This window comes from Colletotrichum spaethianum (genome assembly GCF_022836535.1).
Source record: "Colletotrichum spaethianum MAFF 239500 DNA, contig67, whole genome shotgun sequence".
Classification (NCBI taxonomy): Eukaryota; Fungi; Ascomycota; class Sordariomycetes; order Glomerellales; family Glomerellaceae; genus Colletotrichum; species Colletotrichum spaethianum.
In genome coordinates, this window is record NW_026054837.1 from 160,991 (window position 1) to 177,925 (window position 16,935).

Here is a 16,935-nt window from a genome sequence, read left to right on the forward strand (position 1 = left end):
CAGCAGCACATAGCGGAACGTCCAAGAGCGAGTCTCACCCAAGACAGCCCGGGGCGATCGATGCCAAAGGCAACGCCAATCCACAGGTTCATCAGATGCAGGAGCGCGGCAGCAGCCCAGCACAGTCGGGGATTGCGGGTTCCATGCGCGTCTCGTACGGCGCAGCTGAGCATCCTCTTCGCGAAGCGGGACTCCGTTGATGCAAGGCCACTGATTCGCCGAGCTGTTTGCCTGCGTTCTTGGCAGGAACTGCACAGTGTTCGAAGTAAGGTAGTTGATTGATGCAAAGTGTAAGGCACTTAGGAAGACGAGCGCAGCGCTCCTGTGTGCTGCCCGGTAGCTACCGCTCAAAGGAGAAATAAAAGGGAGAAAGAGGGGAGTGTAGTTTCGGTCTATCGGTAGTACCTATACTGTTTGGCATTTCGCGCGCATCTCGAGTGTCCTCGTTGGGTAGGGAAGGTCTTTTCCAGTCCCCCCCCCCTCTCTCTCTCTCTCTCTCTCGCGTTCGCTAGCCGACGGACCGTAAGCGAGCCAGTCTTTTACGTTGATCACCAAACAAACGCTACATATCGAACACAAGCAGCACCACCCCTGCGTGGTTGCAGTCCTTAGAATATCGAAAAAGGCAAAGGCCCAGAAAACCCGCACGGGTCAGGCATCTTGCTCCTGCCTCCGACTCGAAAGTCCCAGGCCTACGGCACAGGTGCCTTCCCTTGTTGCGCTGTCCGCCCAATGTGTGTGGAAGTTGCAAACCCCACCAAGCCCACACCTCCCATTTACCTGTACACTACTGTACATAGTACGCATCGCGCCGAAGTACGGTACGTACCGGTTTCGCCCAAAGTCAACCAAGGCCCATTTCATCGGGACGGCCACCTAGCAGAAAAAGCAACCCACACCATTTGGCCCCTGCTCTCCATGATATTACCTACCTATTTGTCCCTACAATGGAAGAAAGTAACAGAGTTCGACCAGCTCCTCTACCTCGAACAGACTTGGTGGGGGCTTGCCAACCTTGAGGTGACGGCCTCCTGCGACTCTGGTCAATCAACTGCTGCGCTGCTTTGTTCAACTCTTCTACTCGTCAAAATAAGCCAGCCTGAGATCCCCCCAAGTAGTAGTGTAGCATTCCATCCTCCCCCGAATCCCCACGGCAAGTCGATCCCACAAAACCTGCCGACCCCATTCTTTCCTGGAGGATGGGATGAACATTGGACCAAGGTGTTCGTTCCTTCGCCTCCTTCGTATCCAGCAGTTGGTGAATGCTCAGCCCATCATCGGCCACGTCTCGTCTCGGCCCTGCTTTTTTTTCACTAGTACCTTAGCGGCGGGCTGGCAACCGGCTAAGGTGGATGGATGCGCATATCTGCCGTATCGAGATGGAACCCAGTCGCAGATGAACTAAAGCTAAAAAATACAAAAAGCAAAAGGATCAAAGACAGGCAGAGACATGCCCAGTCAATCGCAATGCGCCGTTGTGGCTCTTCTGCCTTACCCCTGGTTCCCTGGTTCCCTGACGCCCGTCCCTGCCGGTCCCTTTCCAATCAGTGGCGTCCAGTGTCTCTGTTGCGACAACCTTGGCTCCCCACGCCATCCATCAACCATCCCGCCTCTTGGGTCCGTTGCCATCATTTCCATCCTGTCGACTCTTGCTTAGCACATATTTCGCTCGCCCCAAGGGCTTCCAGGTACCTCGACCACCGTCAAAAAAGGTGCGCCGCAAGTCTCCTCGCCTTGTCTCGCCATAACAATCAGGGGTCCAGCTTGCCTAGGTACCTAGCTTGCTGCCGATTGCGACGCCATCGCACTGTATCTGTATGACTGGTACGTTCTTACTGAGGGCTGCACGTTCTCTTCTCTCATGCGACGGCCCGCCTCATCCTCCAGCTCTACCTCTCCTTTCCCTCCCCTCCCACCGTCATTTTGACTTTTGGACCCGTGGCTTAAACTTCTTTACACAGGGTACCCTATTCACTCTTTCTCCGTCTATTCGTTAACTGCTGTTTTGGCTATTCTGTTCTTCTTTTTCCTTCCCTCAGCCATTTCTTTTCGAAACCTCCCCCTCATCCCACCAAGACGACGATACGTGATCCAAGGCCATCGCGACCGGCGATCACTGACCTTGCCGCCTCCCTCCTTGACCGGCGAATACTGCGATCGAACGGTCAACTGACTTGCCTTTTGCTTCCCCGTCACTCAAGCCCGTCGCTTCCGACGCTGACCTCATCAGCACCCTCTTACCACCACTGGCGGCGCATGCTGTCATGGGATTGAGTCGAAGACGGCGTGACGTTTGTGTAAACCCGATAGTCGCTGTCAATATGCTATCCCGCCGCGTCCTTACCTTTCTCGCCCTCGCCTCCGTCACCGCCGTCATCTTCCTCATCTCCTCGAGGAGACTTGGCGGCGACTGGACCATTGAGGGCCCCAACTACCACCCTTTCAAGGGCCACGGCCCCCCGACTCCTCCGGGAAGCTCCCCCAGCGCCAGCCCCAGTGGCAGCGGCCGTCCTCAAGCACCGCCGCCTCCAAGCTACGAAGATGATCGCCTCGCTCAGCAAAACGTGTCGAACCAAGACATTCCCTACCGTCCTCACGACCCCCTCTGCGACAACTTCCCTGACACGAGCAACATTCTTGTCATCATGAAGACGGGCGCGACTGAGTCCTTCGATAAGGTGCCTACCCAGCTCATGACCATGCTCAAGTGCCTGCCCGAGTACTTCATCTTCTCCGACCTCGATCAGACCATCGCGAACTACCACATCCGCGACAGCCTCGACGGTGTTCTCCCCGAAGCCATGGAGGGCAACAGGGACTTCGACCTCTACCGCCGCCAGAAGGCCTGCCAAGCCGATCAACAAAGCTGCAACAAGCTAGCCGAGAGCAAGGACGAGGGCTGGAATCTCGACAAGTACAAGAACGTCCACATCGCCGAGAAGACATACAACATGCGTCCCAACTACGACTGGTACGTCTACATTGACGCCGACACCTACGTCCTCTGGCCCACCCTCGTTCAGTGGCTCAAGAACCTCAACCCCAAGAACAAGCACTACCTGGGCAGCGTCACCATGATCCGCAACTTCATCTTCGGCCATGGTGGAAGTGGCTACATCGTCTCCCAGGCCGCCATGCACGACATGATTGCCGGCCACAAGAACGTCGGCAACCAGTGGGATCTTCGCGCCAGTAAGGAGTGCTGCGGCGACTACATCTTTGCGCTGGCTATGAAGGACAACGCCGATGTCGATGTGCATAATGTGGTAAGTTGGCAGTTCGCCTTGGTTGGACTTTTGGAAATCTCACTGACGTTGCGCAGTGGCCGACGATCAACGGCGAGAAGCCCTTCACCCTCCCGTACGGCCCGACGCACTGGTGCCACCCCATCGTGACGATGCACCACATGAACGCCGAGGAGATCTCCACCTTTTGGGAATATGAGCACAAGCGCTACGCCGACCCGAACTTGCCGCAGCCACCTCCCGCTATGCGCATCAAGGACATCTACAACGAGTTCTTCAAGCCCCGTATGCAACCGAAGCGCGAAGATTGGGACAACCTCGCTGACGACCGATTCTACCTTGACGAGTCTGCCAACAAACACCAGGACTGGCAACTCGGCCGCGCCAAGACGGAGGATCTCACACCGGAAGAAAAGGAGGCGCATCTATCCTTCGAGCAATGCCGCACGGCTTGCGAGGCTGACAAGTCGTGCTTCTCCTTCCAATATAAGGACGGCGTCTGCAGTTTCTCCTGGTCGTGGAAGCTCGGCCACCCGGTCAAACGCGCATCCAATGACGAGAAGCGCGTCATATCCGGCTGGGCCGTTGAAAAGATCAACGCCTGGATCGAGAAGCAGGGTGAATGCGGCCCCGTCAAGTGGCCCGATGTTTGAAGCGGAAGTGCCGCCCATTACCCCTAGGCATCATTCATCAGCGAGCGTAACAAATCGACAAGGATACGAAAAGCGCGGCGCCAAGAGGCTGCAGCAGGTACGACTGTCATCCAAGGCTTGAGACGTGACGTATGTTTCACGTGGGACCGTATTCCATGTCTTGGTACGACAAGGGCTTGCATACGGGGAAGTCTTGGATATTTGGTGCGAGGGTGATCTGATGATTTGACCCTTCCATCACGATTCCCTCGACTTAGGATTTGTTTTTGAAGGAGAAAACAATTTACCACCCACAATCATTCCTCCAAGAGCAAGGACGCCAGGCGTTACACCGGATTCGCATTGTATAGAACCACAAGCATGTGTGCATGTTTTTCTTTTTGTGTGTGTACTACCTACCTTACGAGACAGGTTACATTGGAGATGGATTTGGCGTTTGCATAGGAGAGAGGTTTCAATCTTGACCTGGAGACGGTTTTGCTTGGCTGATGGGATTGTCCGGCATCGAGCGGGCGTCCATGATAGAAGAGCCTATTTTTGTTATACCATACATTGTACATACTTTATGTACATTCCGATTGATATGTTCTGCTTCCCAATACCCGGCCTATCCGTAGCTCTACTTACGTGCTCAATTCGGCGGAGTCGACGTCAGTCTGTGTAAACTCTGCAAGTATGGGTTTCAGCTGCTGGTCAGGGAATTGCCTCGGGTCTTGACTCGTGGCCAACTCACGTCTTACGCGTTACTCGGCCAGGTATGGGGAGTCATTGAAAGCGGCAGCGGCAGCGGCAGCGGTAGTGGTAGCGGGTGTCTCACGACGGGGTAAGGGCGCTGCTAGAACCCACCTCGGGCGGCTCATCCCGGCCTCTGGAGACTCGACACCATCCCACACTAAGAGTGTGTGGGGGGGAGCCAGTCTTCTGCCAAACATTCGACTCGGTAGGAAGGGCGGCGATCCTCCATGTCTGTCCAGTAAACCGGGCTGGTAGACAAGGGTGATCATAACTTCGTGAATTATCTATTCTTTTGTTCCTCCACCCCGTAATTCTTCCTCAGTGGCCTTCCCTCGGTGGCCCGGCCTACTTGCTCATCAACTCGGCCCCGCTTCGGATGACGCCCACCACTGCCCCCGTCTGCACGGCCTCGCTGCCGCCGCCGGCGACCCGGTGCTCAATGTCTGCGAGCCCGTCTAGCCACCTGATCATGATCTCCGGCTTGACCTCCAACGTGGCCAACTGCTCCGCCAGCGCTGTGATAATGTCCGCCAGCGCCAAACCCCGGGCCACCTTTAATGTGTTGATCGTCGTCAAGCACGACGTCACGTCCGTCGTGCTGAGGAGCACGTCCAGAATCTCCTGTATCGCGTCGGGCTGCGGCGCCGCGATGCAGTTGTATATCGTCTCGGTTGAGATCGTCTCCCTCACGATGTCGCCTTCGGCCACCTTAGGGGCGTTCTTGGGTTGGAGGGGTGTGCCTAGGAACCGGGGTCAGCAAAATCTAGTGTGCGCCTAACGCCGTAGACCACTCACTTGACGCGTGGCACGCCTGGAGCACGTTGAGCGCCCTTCTCATGTCGCCCTTGCTAAGCTTGACGAGCGCCTCCGTAGCCTCGGGCATAATCTTGACGTGCTCCTCCTCGATGACTTTGTCCACCAGCACCCTAATGTCCCGCTCCTTGAGCGGGCTGAAGCGGAAGCGCGTGCATCTCGACAGCAGCGCGGGCGAGAGCTTGTGCGAGTAGTTTGCGATGATGCAGAAGCGCGTGTTGACCGTGTACTTCTCCATGATGCGGCGCAGGGCCATCTGCGCCGTGTTGGTCATGGCGTCGGCCTCGTCGAGGATGATGAGCTTGTACGACGCCATGCCGCCGCCAGCGCTGCCGCCCGACTTGGCCGAGGGTCCGAGGGTGAAGATTTGTTTCGTCGAAGCGAACGTCTTGATCTGCTCGCGCACGACGTCGATGCCGCGGTCGTCCGAGGCGTTGAGCTCGAGGACCATCTGCCGCATGTTGTCCGCGCCGTAGATGCGCCGCGCAAGAGCGAGGATCGTCGACGTCTTGCCGGTGCCCGGAGGCCCGTAGAGGAGGAGGTGGGGGAGGCGGTTGGAGTCGACAAACTTGTTGATCGTCGCGAGGATGTCTTGGTGGCCCGACACGTCGGCGAGGCTCACGGGGCGGTACTTTTCAACCCTGGGGGGACGTCAGCCATTATGAGCATTTAAGGGGGAGGGGGGAGAATCTGTTGGCGGGCTCACCATGGCAGGCTGTCCTCTGCTTCGACGGGGAGGTTGGCGGCGCTGCGTTTGCCCTGCTTGGCGTCGGACGAGAACATGATGTCCTTGGACACGGGGACGTCGACGTCCATCTCATCCTCGTAGTCTGACATGGTAATTTTTGCGTATGGCGGGTCAACTGAGGGTTTCCAAAGCGCAGGTTGCTGTTGGTCGTCACAAATGGTAGCGGGTGTTTCGACGTAGGTGATGCAATTGAGCTCTGCCGGTGGGAGACGCGTCGCAAACGCGTCGGAGAATCTTGTTACACGTGACCACTTTAGCCCGACCAGTCAGCGCTGTAGGTTCGGGGGAGTCAAGGATCCACCGACCCTGCATCGACCGAATCTTAGCCAACTACTCAAACTAGGTAGGGGCATCAGTACCGCCGCGGTTTCAACTCCCAGTGTAGTGAACTCAACCGATGGCTATTCGAGTTGGGCTCGCTCAAGTCTGATCTAAGCTGACTGCCTAGAAGCAATCCTGTCATATGCAAGCAAGTGCTGCAATGTGTACCATGGTGGCAGGGGTGAGTATCCAATCCTTACAAAGTCGTGAAAGGATGCATCCCGCCACTCCTACAGAGGGATGTGACGTCCAGTGGCCAGATTGGACTGAGAGCTCACTTGGATCGCAACGTATTGCTGTTTGGGCCGGTTGTGGCAGCTCAAACGACATCTACTCAACCAGTGTGTTTTATTTCAGCCTGTTTGCCTACAGCCGCGGTACGATGTCGTTCATTGCCTTGTCAGATTTTAGACTCGCAACGCTAGAGGATCGGATGTTTCACACGGCTATAACACCTTCCTCTTTCAATCTCGAAGAATTCTCCCCCTTCGTTAGGAACATGTGCCTCCCTCATGTTGCCAGGGGGAACATCTCCGCCTGCCGGCCAGCCTATGCAGGTTACTCTCGAGCCACTACTCTCAATCGAACGAAGTGCTGACCGGGTGCTTTCTTACCCCCGCCGAGCCTAAGTTGGGGAGGAGGCGGGGAGTTTTGGTAACATCCACTACCGGCCTCGGCCTCGGGGTCTCATTTCTAGGCCGGCCTTGAGTACTTGACACCCACGACACCTCACCTCCAACTCCCAACTCGTCTACGCAGGGCTTTCATCCCATCTTTCATACCCGGACTGTCTCAGCAACCCATCATCGCCTGCTAGCTGACACCACTGAACCAGTATTCAAACCACTCCTGCATCGATCCCCCTTCCCAACGGCATCGGTGCTGTTCCCCCGATGGCAGCCGCTTCCGCCGCCGTCGTCGTCGAGCAAGCCAGGCTGAAAGACGCGCCTACCGTGGCCGACATCTTTCTCAAGTCCTTCAACAGTGACTTCTTCCAGACACTGTTCCCCCAGAACGAGTATGGCCGCGACTACATGACCGAGGCCTGCAAACAGTTCATGCACTCCAAGCAGAACGGGGGCCAAGAGGGTCGACTGTTTGTCGTCAGGAACGAACAAGGTAAGGACACCCCGCCAAACCCGCGCTTAACTCCACTTCGTCGCCCGAAACCCGCTCCCCGTGCGCCCTGCCGAACGCTAGTCTCCGCTGCGCGGCCGTGGTTGTGCTAGTGCACTCTCGACCACTGACAGGCCTGACGCAGGTGTGCCCGTGGCCGCTTCGCTCATCTGGATCGTCCGCCCCGAGGACAACGGAACCTGGTCGTGGCGGAAACGATGGCCCGTAGCCAACGCCGGGCAAAAGGACGACCAACTCGAGGAGTTCTTCACCGACATGGCGACTCAGCACCATCGCATCATGGGCAAGGACCCTCACGTCTGTATGTCAAACACGGCCTCGGCGCCCTTCCGCTTGCCGCTTGCCACTTCCCGCTCGTCACTGGCAACCCAGCGGCAAACGCTAATCCAACGCATGTCTAGACTTTGAGCTGATCATGACGGACCCGGCCTATCGCCGACGAGGCTATGGGCTTGCCCTCTTGCGAAGGGCGTCCGAGATTGCTGACGGAATGGGCTACCCCATGTACCTCGACGCCGAAGAGTACGTTGTCCAGCTGTACAATCTAGCGGGCTACGTCGCCAAAACGGACCTCGGCCAAACCTCCGCAATGGTTCCCATGGTGCGGCCAGTTCAATCTTGACAGAATACTGCGATGCTTCTGCTCTAATCATTTTGCATTCTTTTATTTATCGTCGCGTTCGGCGCGAAAGCCCGTTACCAGAAAATGCTGCGACAAGTGACTAGTATACATCAGACGGACGCCCAAGCGGCTCCGTTCCCAATCACGCTTGCTTCGCTTCAATGCTACGCTTCGCTCTGCTTCTCTGACTCATTATTTAAAGTCCATGCTTTTCATGCCCTTCTTTTGGTCCGGGTACGGCGGCGATTCGCCCCAGTACCGCTGGTATCGCGTATCATAGCCCTGTCCAGATTCGAATCGTGAATACATGGACGGCCGTTGGGGCCGCATGGGTGGGTACTCTTCTCCGATCTTCTGTTGGTACATATCTGCGAAGTCCGGATACACCGATGGCTGTCTGACAGAGCGCGGCGGCGGGTTGATGGCATCGACGAGCGTCTGCCTTCTGGTGATCCTCTTCGGTCTTTCCGGCAAAACTGCGTCGCCGATGTTACTTCCGGCCACGGTTTCATCCGAAGCCTCGGACATCCCCTTTTCCTTGAGCATGTCCTTCTCATCCTTCTTGGTGGCGAAGAAGATGGTAAACACCATCTCCATGTCCTCCGGTCCCTTCCTCTCACGCATGATCTGGTGCGGCACCTCCAAGCCGCTAATAAGTTGCTCAATCTCCTCGACCGAGTACTGCCCATTGTGCTTGTCGCCGGAGTAGTCTCCGGGTCCGCTCGAGCCGTTGGGGATGTGGAAGCGCTGGTCGACTCTCATTATGGCGTAGAGTGCAACAACAAGCAGTTCAAACATGAAGCCCGTCGTGTAAAACACCGCCTTGCCGTAGATGACGCTCGTCGTTCCTGGTGGTTCCTTGTTGAAGACGGCATAGAGACGGATGGATTGCCCCGTGATCAACAGGAAAGACGCAATGTAGAGCAGCGCCACCTTGACTCTCTGCGAGCCGCTACCGAACTTTTCCGGTTCGGGTCCCGGCACACAGAGACACCCGGTGACGGTGAGCACAGGGAAGATGGCGAGCCACGTATTCCAGGAGCTTCCGAACTTAATCAGATCCTCCGTCACCTCGAGGCGATCCACGTTGCCCGCGCTGAAAAAGCTGACTATCGTTGATATCATGTTCACGAGAATAAAGACCGGAACGGAGATGAGCAGGATGAAGGTGAACTGGCCAAAGGCCGTGCACCATCCCGCCTTGGGGTGGATCGAGCGGACCAAGCGTTGGGCAAAGAAGATGTTGACGGCAAACAACAGAGCGGCACTATAAGTGTTAGTTATGTGGACTCCATGGCCAGGATTTACAAACTTACCCGCCGTTCTCGGTGATCAACGCCATGAGGACCACGCCTCTTGTCGTGACAAGTGACCATGTTATCCGAAAGATGCACGTCACTGTCCGGATCATGCAAAAGTCGAAAACGATGTCCGAAATGAGAAACTTGTGACCTCGCTTCGCGTTCCGCTTATAAATGGTGATATGGACGTACGCCCCGAGCATGAACAACATCATGAACATGATGGTGAGAGGCAGGTCGAGGCTGCTGGTCGGCACGCCACCAGGGAACGCGCCATTGATCGGGTCAGGAGGTCCCATTGGCGGACCGCCCGGCGGACCAGCCTGAGCCTGCGGGTTAGGAATCATACCCGTCAAGCCACCTCCCACAGGGCCAGAAGCGCTCATGATGGGCGAGAGAACAGGCGGTGGCGGCGGGAGAGAAGATGAAGCAGCAGCTACTTCTGGTGTTCCAACCGGTGTTGTTGGCGCCGATGGTGCAGAAATAGATGATGAGGCTACCAGTGGACCGTGGTTTGCAATAGGAACTATGTATGGCTGCAGGCTTTGAGCCGCAGGAGGGGAGCAGGAGGTTGTGCTTGCCCTGGTGGTGGTGATGCCGGCGGAGGAGGTGGTGGTGGCGGCGGCGGCGGCGGCTGTATTGTTTGTGTGACTGTAATGTACGAGGGAGCTACAGTCTTCACTTGCGTGTAGACAATATATTTCGTCTCGACAATGACTTGAAGAGGTGGAGGCTGATCAACCGGCGTCGGGGCACCACTCGAAGCACCAGCGCTGGCTTCTGTTGATTTGTGGTCAGCCAACGTAGCCACGGCTAGCGTGGCCAGCAGTTTTGGAGTCGACGATGAAGCTGACGCCGGTTCTGCGGCTGCCCTTGGGACTGATACTGCCACCTGGGCTAGTGGTAATGACTGGGGTTTTGAGGCCTCTGCTGTTGCCTCGGAGTCTCGGGCGATGAGGAGTTTGAGAGACAGAAGAGGAGCGACAGCAGACAACAGACCAGTGATGACGGCCATAGTTGCTTATAGTCGATAGTGAGGCGTGCTGCTTTCCTTATCGAGTCAAGGCCGGTACAGGGTCTGGGCGGGATGACGGCTTGTGGAGACACGTCCGAATCGGTTCGACAGAGGTCGAAAGAGGCAAGTAGATGATAGAAACTAACATATATGGGCAGAAAGTGTCAGATGAGCCCCTGCGTGTATGGGTCCGTATGCCGATTTGAATCAATGATGGAGTTGAACTGGGTCCGTGATCGCATTACGGCTCACGGAGTGACGGGTTTCGTGTACCAAGGAGGCGAGCGTCCCTCTTGGATTCTTAGACTGGGCCAGACACCTGGTCGTTAACTCCATCTGTTGCCTCCGGGTACTCGGACTGTACGGAGGCTGCGATGGGAGTGTCGTATAGAGCTGCAGGGCGGACACCAACCGGCCCGAGGGAAACGCTGGTGTTGGACGCTGAATGTACGTTGTGGGAGGCCTGATGGCTGGACTCCAGGTATGTCGGACTATGACGACAAAACGTATCCGGTAAGTGATTTCGGCTGTCCGTGGATGACGACGTTTCGCCTGGTGTGTTGTGTCGAAGAAGACCACGGTACTGGGTATCCAGTTGCAGTGGCGGTTCGTTCAACGACTGGGCGTTCCTTCTCGTTTTCTTTGTTCGAGAAAGAAGAATTACAAAATCAAGATGGCACATGGATCCATTGCGACCCTTATTACAATCGAGTTCGGTGCCGCCCATCATCTTGTCTTTGCGCTCCATCCTCCTTTCTCCTCCTTGAATCCCTTGGCCCGACCCCCTCCCGAGCCCCGAACACTCATCACTGGTTTGCTGTAGCATTAGACAGAATCTCAGGCTGCGGGCCGGTGTTGGAATAGTCTAGACACTCACCCTAGACTTTCCGCCGAGTTACCCTCTGAGGCAGGTGGGAGGAGGAAGCTCGACACCAAACCGTTTCGGGTGCGGTTGGGGGACAACAGGCCATCGCTGTTCCGGAACCCGACAGCTGGTTCGCATCGCAACAAGTCGCCCCTTCCAAAGAGGCAATCGAAATATAGACTCCATCTCTCGTCCTATCTTTTCTAACCGTCTTTTCTATGGGTGCCTGCCGTTACCCGTGTCTTCCCTGTCTCTTGCTGGCATCTAACCTGTGTAGGACGTCTGTTCGCCCACCAAGACAAGCCTGCGGCTCTTTGGGACCCGTTCTGGCGGGCCCGTCAGCCTGATAGGGCAAGTTGCTGTCATGAACATGTCTGTCGTTATCCATCCCATCAACAATTCCCATTCGATTGTTGCGAGCCATGCGAATCCGAACTGTGCCTGTGCCGGGGTGTCGGTCTTGCAAACCAGTGCTAGCCGCCGATCCTCTTCTCCTTTCTCCTCGACTACTACTCTTTCGGTAATTGACAGGAAGAACTCCCAAGTCTTCCGTCTTCCGCCTCAAGCACCTCGCAACGCCTCGTGCTTCTGGATATGTGGGTCACCGAGCCGCTCTTGTATACCTTCCTTCCCTCTCTCCAGTCTGTGGGCTAATCGGGCAAACCATGTGTGTGCTTGGCTCGCATCCTGAAGTAGATATCAACGGTGCCACTAATCAGTGGGTGGCTCTCATAAGTGCCTTGCGTCAAGGTGTATGAGATTGCGAGGTCAATCGCCTATGTGGTGTGTCTGCTGGACCACTCACTAATAATAGGCGCACTAGGCTCATTGATACTTGTGTGTTACGCTGAACTCTAGTCCACGAAGGGTTGTAGTGCAGAGCCCATCGGGTGAAAAATAAACCGCCGCTTTTTCCAGAGGGGCCTCGACTCAACTGCATCGCTACACGGAATTCAATCCCGAATCATAAACTGAAAACCAGTTTGGCACGCCAGTGAGGATAATTAAGAGATGTATATTTGATATAATTAGCCCCGATCTGGTGCTGTTGTTGCCCTCGGGAAGTAGAAAGGTCAAAGTCAGACCGGCGGTTTTCTTTTTCACCCCCTTGAGAGCCTACTGCGAGTACGCTTCCGCAGCACTGACTTAACTCCGTCTCGGCCGTATAAAGACGGATTGTTGATCAGAAAACTATCAGCAGAATCGGGTTCGGGGAACATTGCGACCCCATGGGACCGGCAACTGGCAGTGCTGCTTGCTGATGAGCATGTGGCGACATGACACAGGCCTGCATCGATCTCCCTCAAATGGTCATGAAGCTTAAACCTCTACACTAAAACGCAGGATCGCGCGGTGGCCACTGCATCGGTTGCTGGCAGGGAAGCCAGTGTCTGAGGGACTCGCGCACGTGGATTAGGGCGCCGCTTGGTGATATGATTGCCTGTTAAGGCCCCTGGTCCCGCCACACTGCAGCGTTCTACCCATCTGTTTCGCACTACGATGCCTTAATGTTTCTAGAGTGATTGATGGATGGCGGGCGAATCCGAGCTCAGCGCCTAAACTCTCTGGCCGCCTCCCATCCGCCTCCCCTGTCAATTTGACGATAGGGGCCACAAACTGATCTCTGGACAGAGTGATCGATTATACATCGTAAGGCAATAGAGTTAGAGTCTACACAGGATACGGATACCCTTGTTCAGTCGCAGGGAGAGGGCCCTGGGAGAGAAACCTTGTTCCTCTCTGCCGTGATCTTAGCCAGGACCACCCCAGGCCTCGCCCACATTCCGCGCGTCCATGAGCTGGACTCCCGCCGCTGGGCGACAGGGCAGGGCGCAGGGCGGCTCTTTGGTACTGGCCGGACAGGTCGGCGGAATGCCGGGGTCCAACGCCTGCCACTTGCGTGCTTGGCTGCCGTTTCCAAGTCCGGTGCTCTGCGACGAATCCCGCTCGTGAACACAAGCAACTGAGACGGGTTCTTCCATCCAAAGTGAAGACAAAACGGTTCCAACGATGAGAGAAAGGAGGCGGGGGCCGCGCTAGCCGAGCTTTCATCCTGTAAGTTGTGAGAAATAATGAGATGCCAATAAAGCAGCCATAGAAAGAGAGTACGAGACCGGAGCGGTCCGGCTAGCCTGCATTCAGGCCCTGTGCGCGTCCGCAACTGTTTAGGGTCTAAGATGCTCTTGGCTTTGTACTATGGTTAGAGTCGCCAAGGGCCCAGAGTCCAAGATCGACATCCTCTTGCTTTTTGCTCTTCCCCGCAAGCTTTAAAGCGCACATAAAGTGAGGACCTGTTGTGCCCCTGATCCATGCTGATGGTCTCACGAGTGCAGCAGTCGTCCATGCCGGTACACTAATGGCGCCTTGGTGGTCACGGAAGGATCCGTCAGCGGGTGTTTAGTGTCGCAGGGGAAACACAGCCACACACCACTCTGAGGTGGCAGCTGATGAGGATGGATCTAGGGGACTTGTCGTGATGGCTTCATTGGCTCCCCATTGCGGCTAGTGGGCAGCTGTTGCCGTGCTATCGTGAGGCCGCCAGGTGCACTTGTGGTAACGCGCACTGGCCTTGATTCTGATTCGGAATACTGGCAACATGTCATTGGGCGTAGTTTCACTCGAGCATGTCCTTTTATTTCACGGTCAACATTTATCTCCGTGATGAAATTTTAGAGGTGACTGGAATTTGCAAGCCACCCTCGGCGGCCTGAGCTCTCTAAGTCGAATCTTGGCCGGATCTGACAAGGCGAAATCATTCCACTCTAACCTCTGGATGGCGTGCGTGAGACTCGGTTTCTCTTCGCGATCCTCATCTACCGATTAGCACACAGAGAGAGGGAGAAGGGATTATAAAGGACACCGAGACCGAGGCAACGGTTTGCCACGTCATGTCAGGAAGCAAATTGTGCCTGCAGGTCAACGCGTCAGTATACTTCATCAGACGACTCTTCTAACACACAGGAAGACTGAAAGAGACTCCTGAAAGCGAACCTGGCAGGAAACAATCTCAATCCCCCCTTCGGATTCGTGTCCGAGTTTGCCGAGGGGCAGCTTCACCACGTGAGCCGAATCTACGACGCACTGATCGCACAAAGAGGCTAGTGGCCTACTAATTCGGGAAGTTTGTTTTGACTTCGTCGGGAGGGTCAGGTTCACCCTCCTAGCTTCTTCTTTTTCTTTCTTTTATGAACCAACCCGTTGCAGGTGATGGCTCAGTGCCTTGATTAACTTGCAGGGCTGTATTTGGTACAGGGTTTAGTACCAAGGTCGTGTCAGTCTGATAGCGACGTATCAGGCCGGCAAGATTTCTATTTGAGGGTATCTTCGTTGACAGCGACGACAGACAGGAGACACCAAGGAACGGGGGAAACGCATGGCGTGGGACGGGAATAGAACGGAACTCTCCGCCTCCAGCTTCCCTGCGAAGATCCTCCAATGATCTCCCTCGACGCATGCTAAAATGTGTGCCGGTGCCCTGAGTGCCGACGTGCTGGCAACCAGTCCACAAAATCTGCAGTCCAACCCGGCAAGCTTCTAGAAGACCGTGTGGGATACGAACGGCGCCAAACCCATTCAGGTGTTCTCATGCGCCCTAGTAATAGGTGACTGGGTTTCAGAAACACCAGTTGTCTTCGCATGGAGTTCCGGTTTCACTCTTTTCAGTTGCAAGCCTGCAGCGACGCTCGGGCTGCACCGTTTCGTCTGATGTTACTCTTGCGCATCTTGACAACAACAATTCGCATTCGCTCAAGCCACCCCCCACCGGGGGAGGGATGCCAGCTTGTGTCTTCTTGTCACGTCTATCTGGTTGGCTGTTGACAGGTCCAACCTGAAGGTTGGACAATCAGATATGACGACTGGGCCGAACGGGCTCGTGTAATAGGCTATCCGTGGTTGCGAGTTGTCATGGGTGAACCATCGCCTCCTCCTGTACTCTCCCTCTTTCTCCCACCTCCCACCAAGTCTTGACTCGCAATGACATCTTTCTCTTCTTTTCTCATCCACTCTCTGCTCAGCAGATGACCTCGTAACCAGAAGCTGGCAGTTGTCACCAAGACAGACAAGCGGGGCGAGTTTTAGAGTTGAAACATATCGACTTCCTCGCGGCTTCTTTCATCTGTGCAAACGATCAGCCTGCGTTTCCTTCCAACTTTCATCAACAGCCGCCCGGCCGGCTGCGTCTGACACCTCCGGTTCTGTCTACTTCTTTCCCTTTTATGACTTGTAGAGGCACGTTCGCCCCTCGCAATCCCCCTATAATTTCCTACTTCGATAAGGAGATTCGGCCACATGGTACAAGGCCACCGAAACTTGAACCATCAACTGGCCCTGGACCGTTGGCAGGAACACAACTTCGAGGAAACACAGTACTACCGTTCCATCAGCCTCCCTATCTTGCTTTGAATTTCCAAAATGGTCAATACGGGGCACCCGAGCAGGGCTTGCAAGCTCTGCCGTGCGAGGAGAATCAAGTGTGACGAGACTAAGCCGTTCTGTTTAAAGTGCGCCAAGTCGAAAAGAGTCTGTCCGGGCTACCGGGACGCCTTCGAGATCAACCTTCGAGATGAGACTCAGTCAACAATCCGCAAGGCAAAGTCCGCCGCTCTGCGTAAAGCCATCAAGGAGGGCCGCGCAACGGAGCAGGATGAAGAAGGCGAGGGGCAGATCCAGCCCCAGGTGATGGAATGGACCCCACCGGCGGCACAGCCTCCACGACAACGGCAGGTCAACATTATACCAGTGACGAGTGACGACGACTGGTTCGACAGGTATTCAAATTCATCTTCATCAGACGTGTCGCCGTCCATGTCATATGCGTCGTCACTATCGTACATCAGCAATCGGGCGCCCGACGCATTCGTATCATTCAAAGACATCGAAGGGGGGACGTACGGGATGCCACACACCTTGCAGACACCGCTCGACCAGCAAGCGACCTGTTACTTCCTTGCCAACTACGTCCTCGCCCCGCCAACAGGAGTCGGTCGGGGTATTCTTACCTTCGTTCTCCCTTTGTTGAACATGCCAACCTACCAGGCATCGCCGCTGCAGTCTGCCTTTTCCGCCGTATCGATGGCGGCCCTGGCTGGGAGACCAAACTCGCGTCGTTTGTCTTCCATGGCTCATCTGCACTACAGCAAAGCCCTCGAAGATTTGACACGAGCCATGCAGGACAAGTTGGCCGTTAGGCAGGATACGACACTTGCCTCGGCCATCCTTCTAGCTTTTTACGAAGGGCTGGTATCGGACGACGTTGAGATGTCCGGCTTCAAGAAACACATCTCTGGAGCAACAGCCATTGTGAAACTACGAGGACCCCAACAAACACAATCCGGTGTGGGGTTGAGTATGTTCGAGTTTGTAAGAGCGACATCGGTAGGTGGTTCTCGTTATTGCCCGCACTTGAGAGAGAGGGGGGAGATACTAACGATGAGCAGGTCCGGCAATACACATTTTTTGCAAATATTTCACTAGAAGAC

General features: G+C 55.5%; 6 protein-coding genes across 6 annotated transcripts; 4 read left to right on the forward strand and 2 right to left on the reverse strand.

Annotated features, from left to right (window-relative positions):
• Window positions 1-2,321: 2,321 nt before the first annotated feature.
• On the forward strand, window positions 2,322-3,898 carry ColSpa_12603 (uncharacterized protein; the record flags this gene model as incomplete). Its single annotated transcript, XM_049278815.1, has 2 exons — window positions 2,322-3,266; window positions 3,323-3,898. The coding sequence occupies 2 exons, from the start codon at window positions 2,322-2,324 to the stop codon at window positions 3,896-3,898; spliced, it is 1,521 nt and encodes a 506-aa protein (XP_049134772.1).
• A 1,080-nt stretch (window positions 3,899-4,978) lies between these two features.
• On the reverse strand, window positions 4,979-6,283 carry ColSpa_12604 (replication factor C subunit 4; the record flags this gene model as incomplete). The annotated part of the gene is made up of 3 exons (XM_049278816.1): window positions 4,979-5,331; window positions 5,429-6,087; window positions 6,222-6,283. The coding sequence occupies 3 exons, from the start codon at window positions 6,281-6,283 to the stop codon at window positions 4,979-4,981; spliced, it is 1,074 nt and encodes a 357-aa protein (XP_049134773.1).
• Window positions 6,284-7,408: 1,125 nt separating this feature from the next.
• On the forward strand, window positions 7,409-8,060 carry ColSpa_12605 (uncharacterized protein; the record flags this gene model as incomplete). Its single annotated transcript, XM_049278817.1, has 2 exons — window positions 7,409-7,634; window positions 7,777-8,060. 2 exons carry the CDS (start codon window positions 7,409-7,411, stop codon window positions 8,058-8,060), a joined length of 510 nt encoding a protein of 169 aa, XP_049134774.1.
• Window positions 8,061-8,067: 7 nt separating this feature from the next.
• Window positions 8,068-8,274, forward strand: ColSpa_12606 (uncharacterized protein; the record flags this gene model as incomplete). The annotated part of the gene is made up of 1 exon (XM_049278818.1): window positions 8,068-8,274. The coding sequence occupies one exon, from the start codon at window positions 8,068-8,070 to the stop codon at window positions 8,272-8,274; it is 207 nt and encodes a 68-aa protein (XP_049134775.1).
• A 192-nt stretch (window positions 8,275-8,466) lies between these two features.
• On the reverse strand, window positions 8,467-9,961 carry ColSpa_12607 (uncharacterized protein; the record flags this gene model as incomplete). The annotated part of the gene is made up of 2 exons (XM_049278819.1): window positions 8,467-9,541; window positions 9,591-9,961. 2 exons carry the CDS (start codon window positions 9,959-9,961, stop codon window positions 8,467-8,469), a joined length of 1,446 nt encoding a protein of 481 aa, XP_049134776.1.
• Window positions 9,962-15,868: 5,907 nt separating this feature from the next.
• Window positions 15,869-16,930, forward strand: ColSpa_12608 (transcriptional regulatory protein PHO23; the record flags this gene model as incomplete). The annotated part of the gene is made up of 1 exon (XM_049278820.1): window positions 15,869-16,930. One exon carries the CDS (start codon window positions 15,869-15,871, stop codon window positions 16,928-16,930), a length of 1,062 nt encoding a protein of 353 aa, XP_049134777.1.
• Window positions 16,931-16,935: the final 5 nt, after the last annotated feature.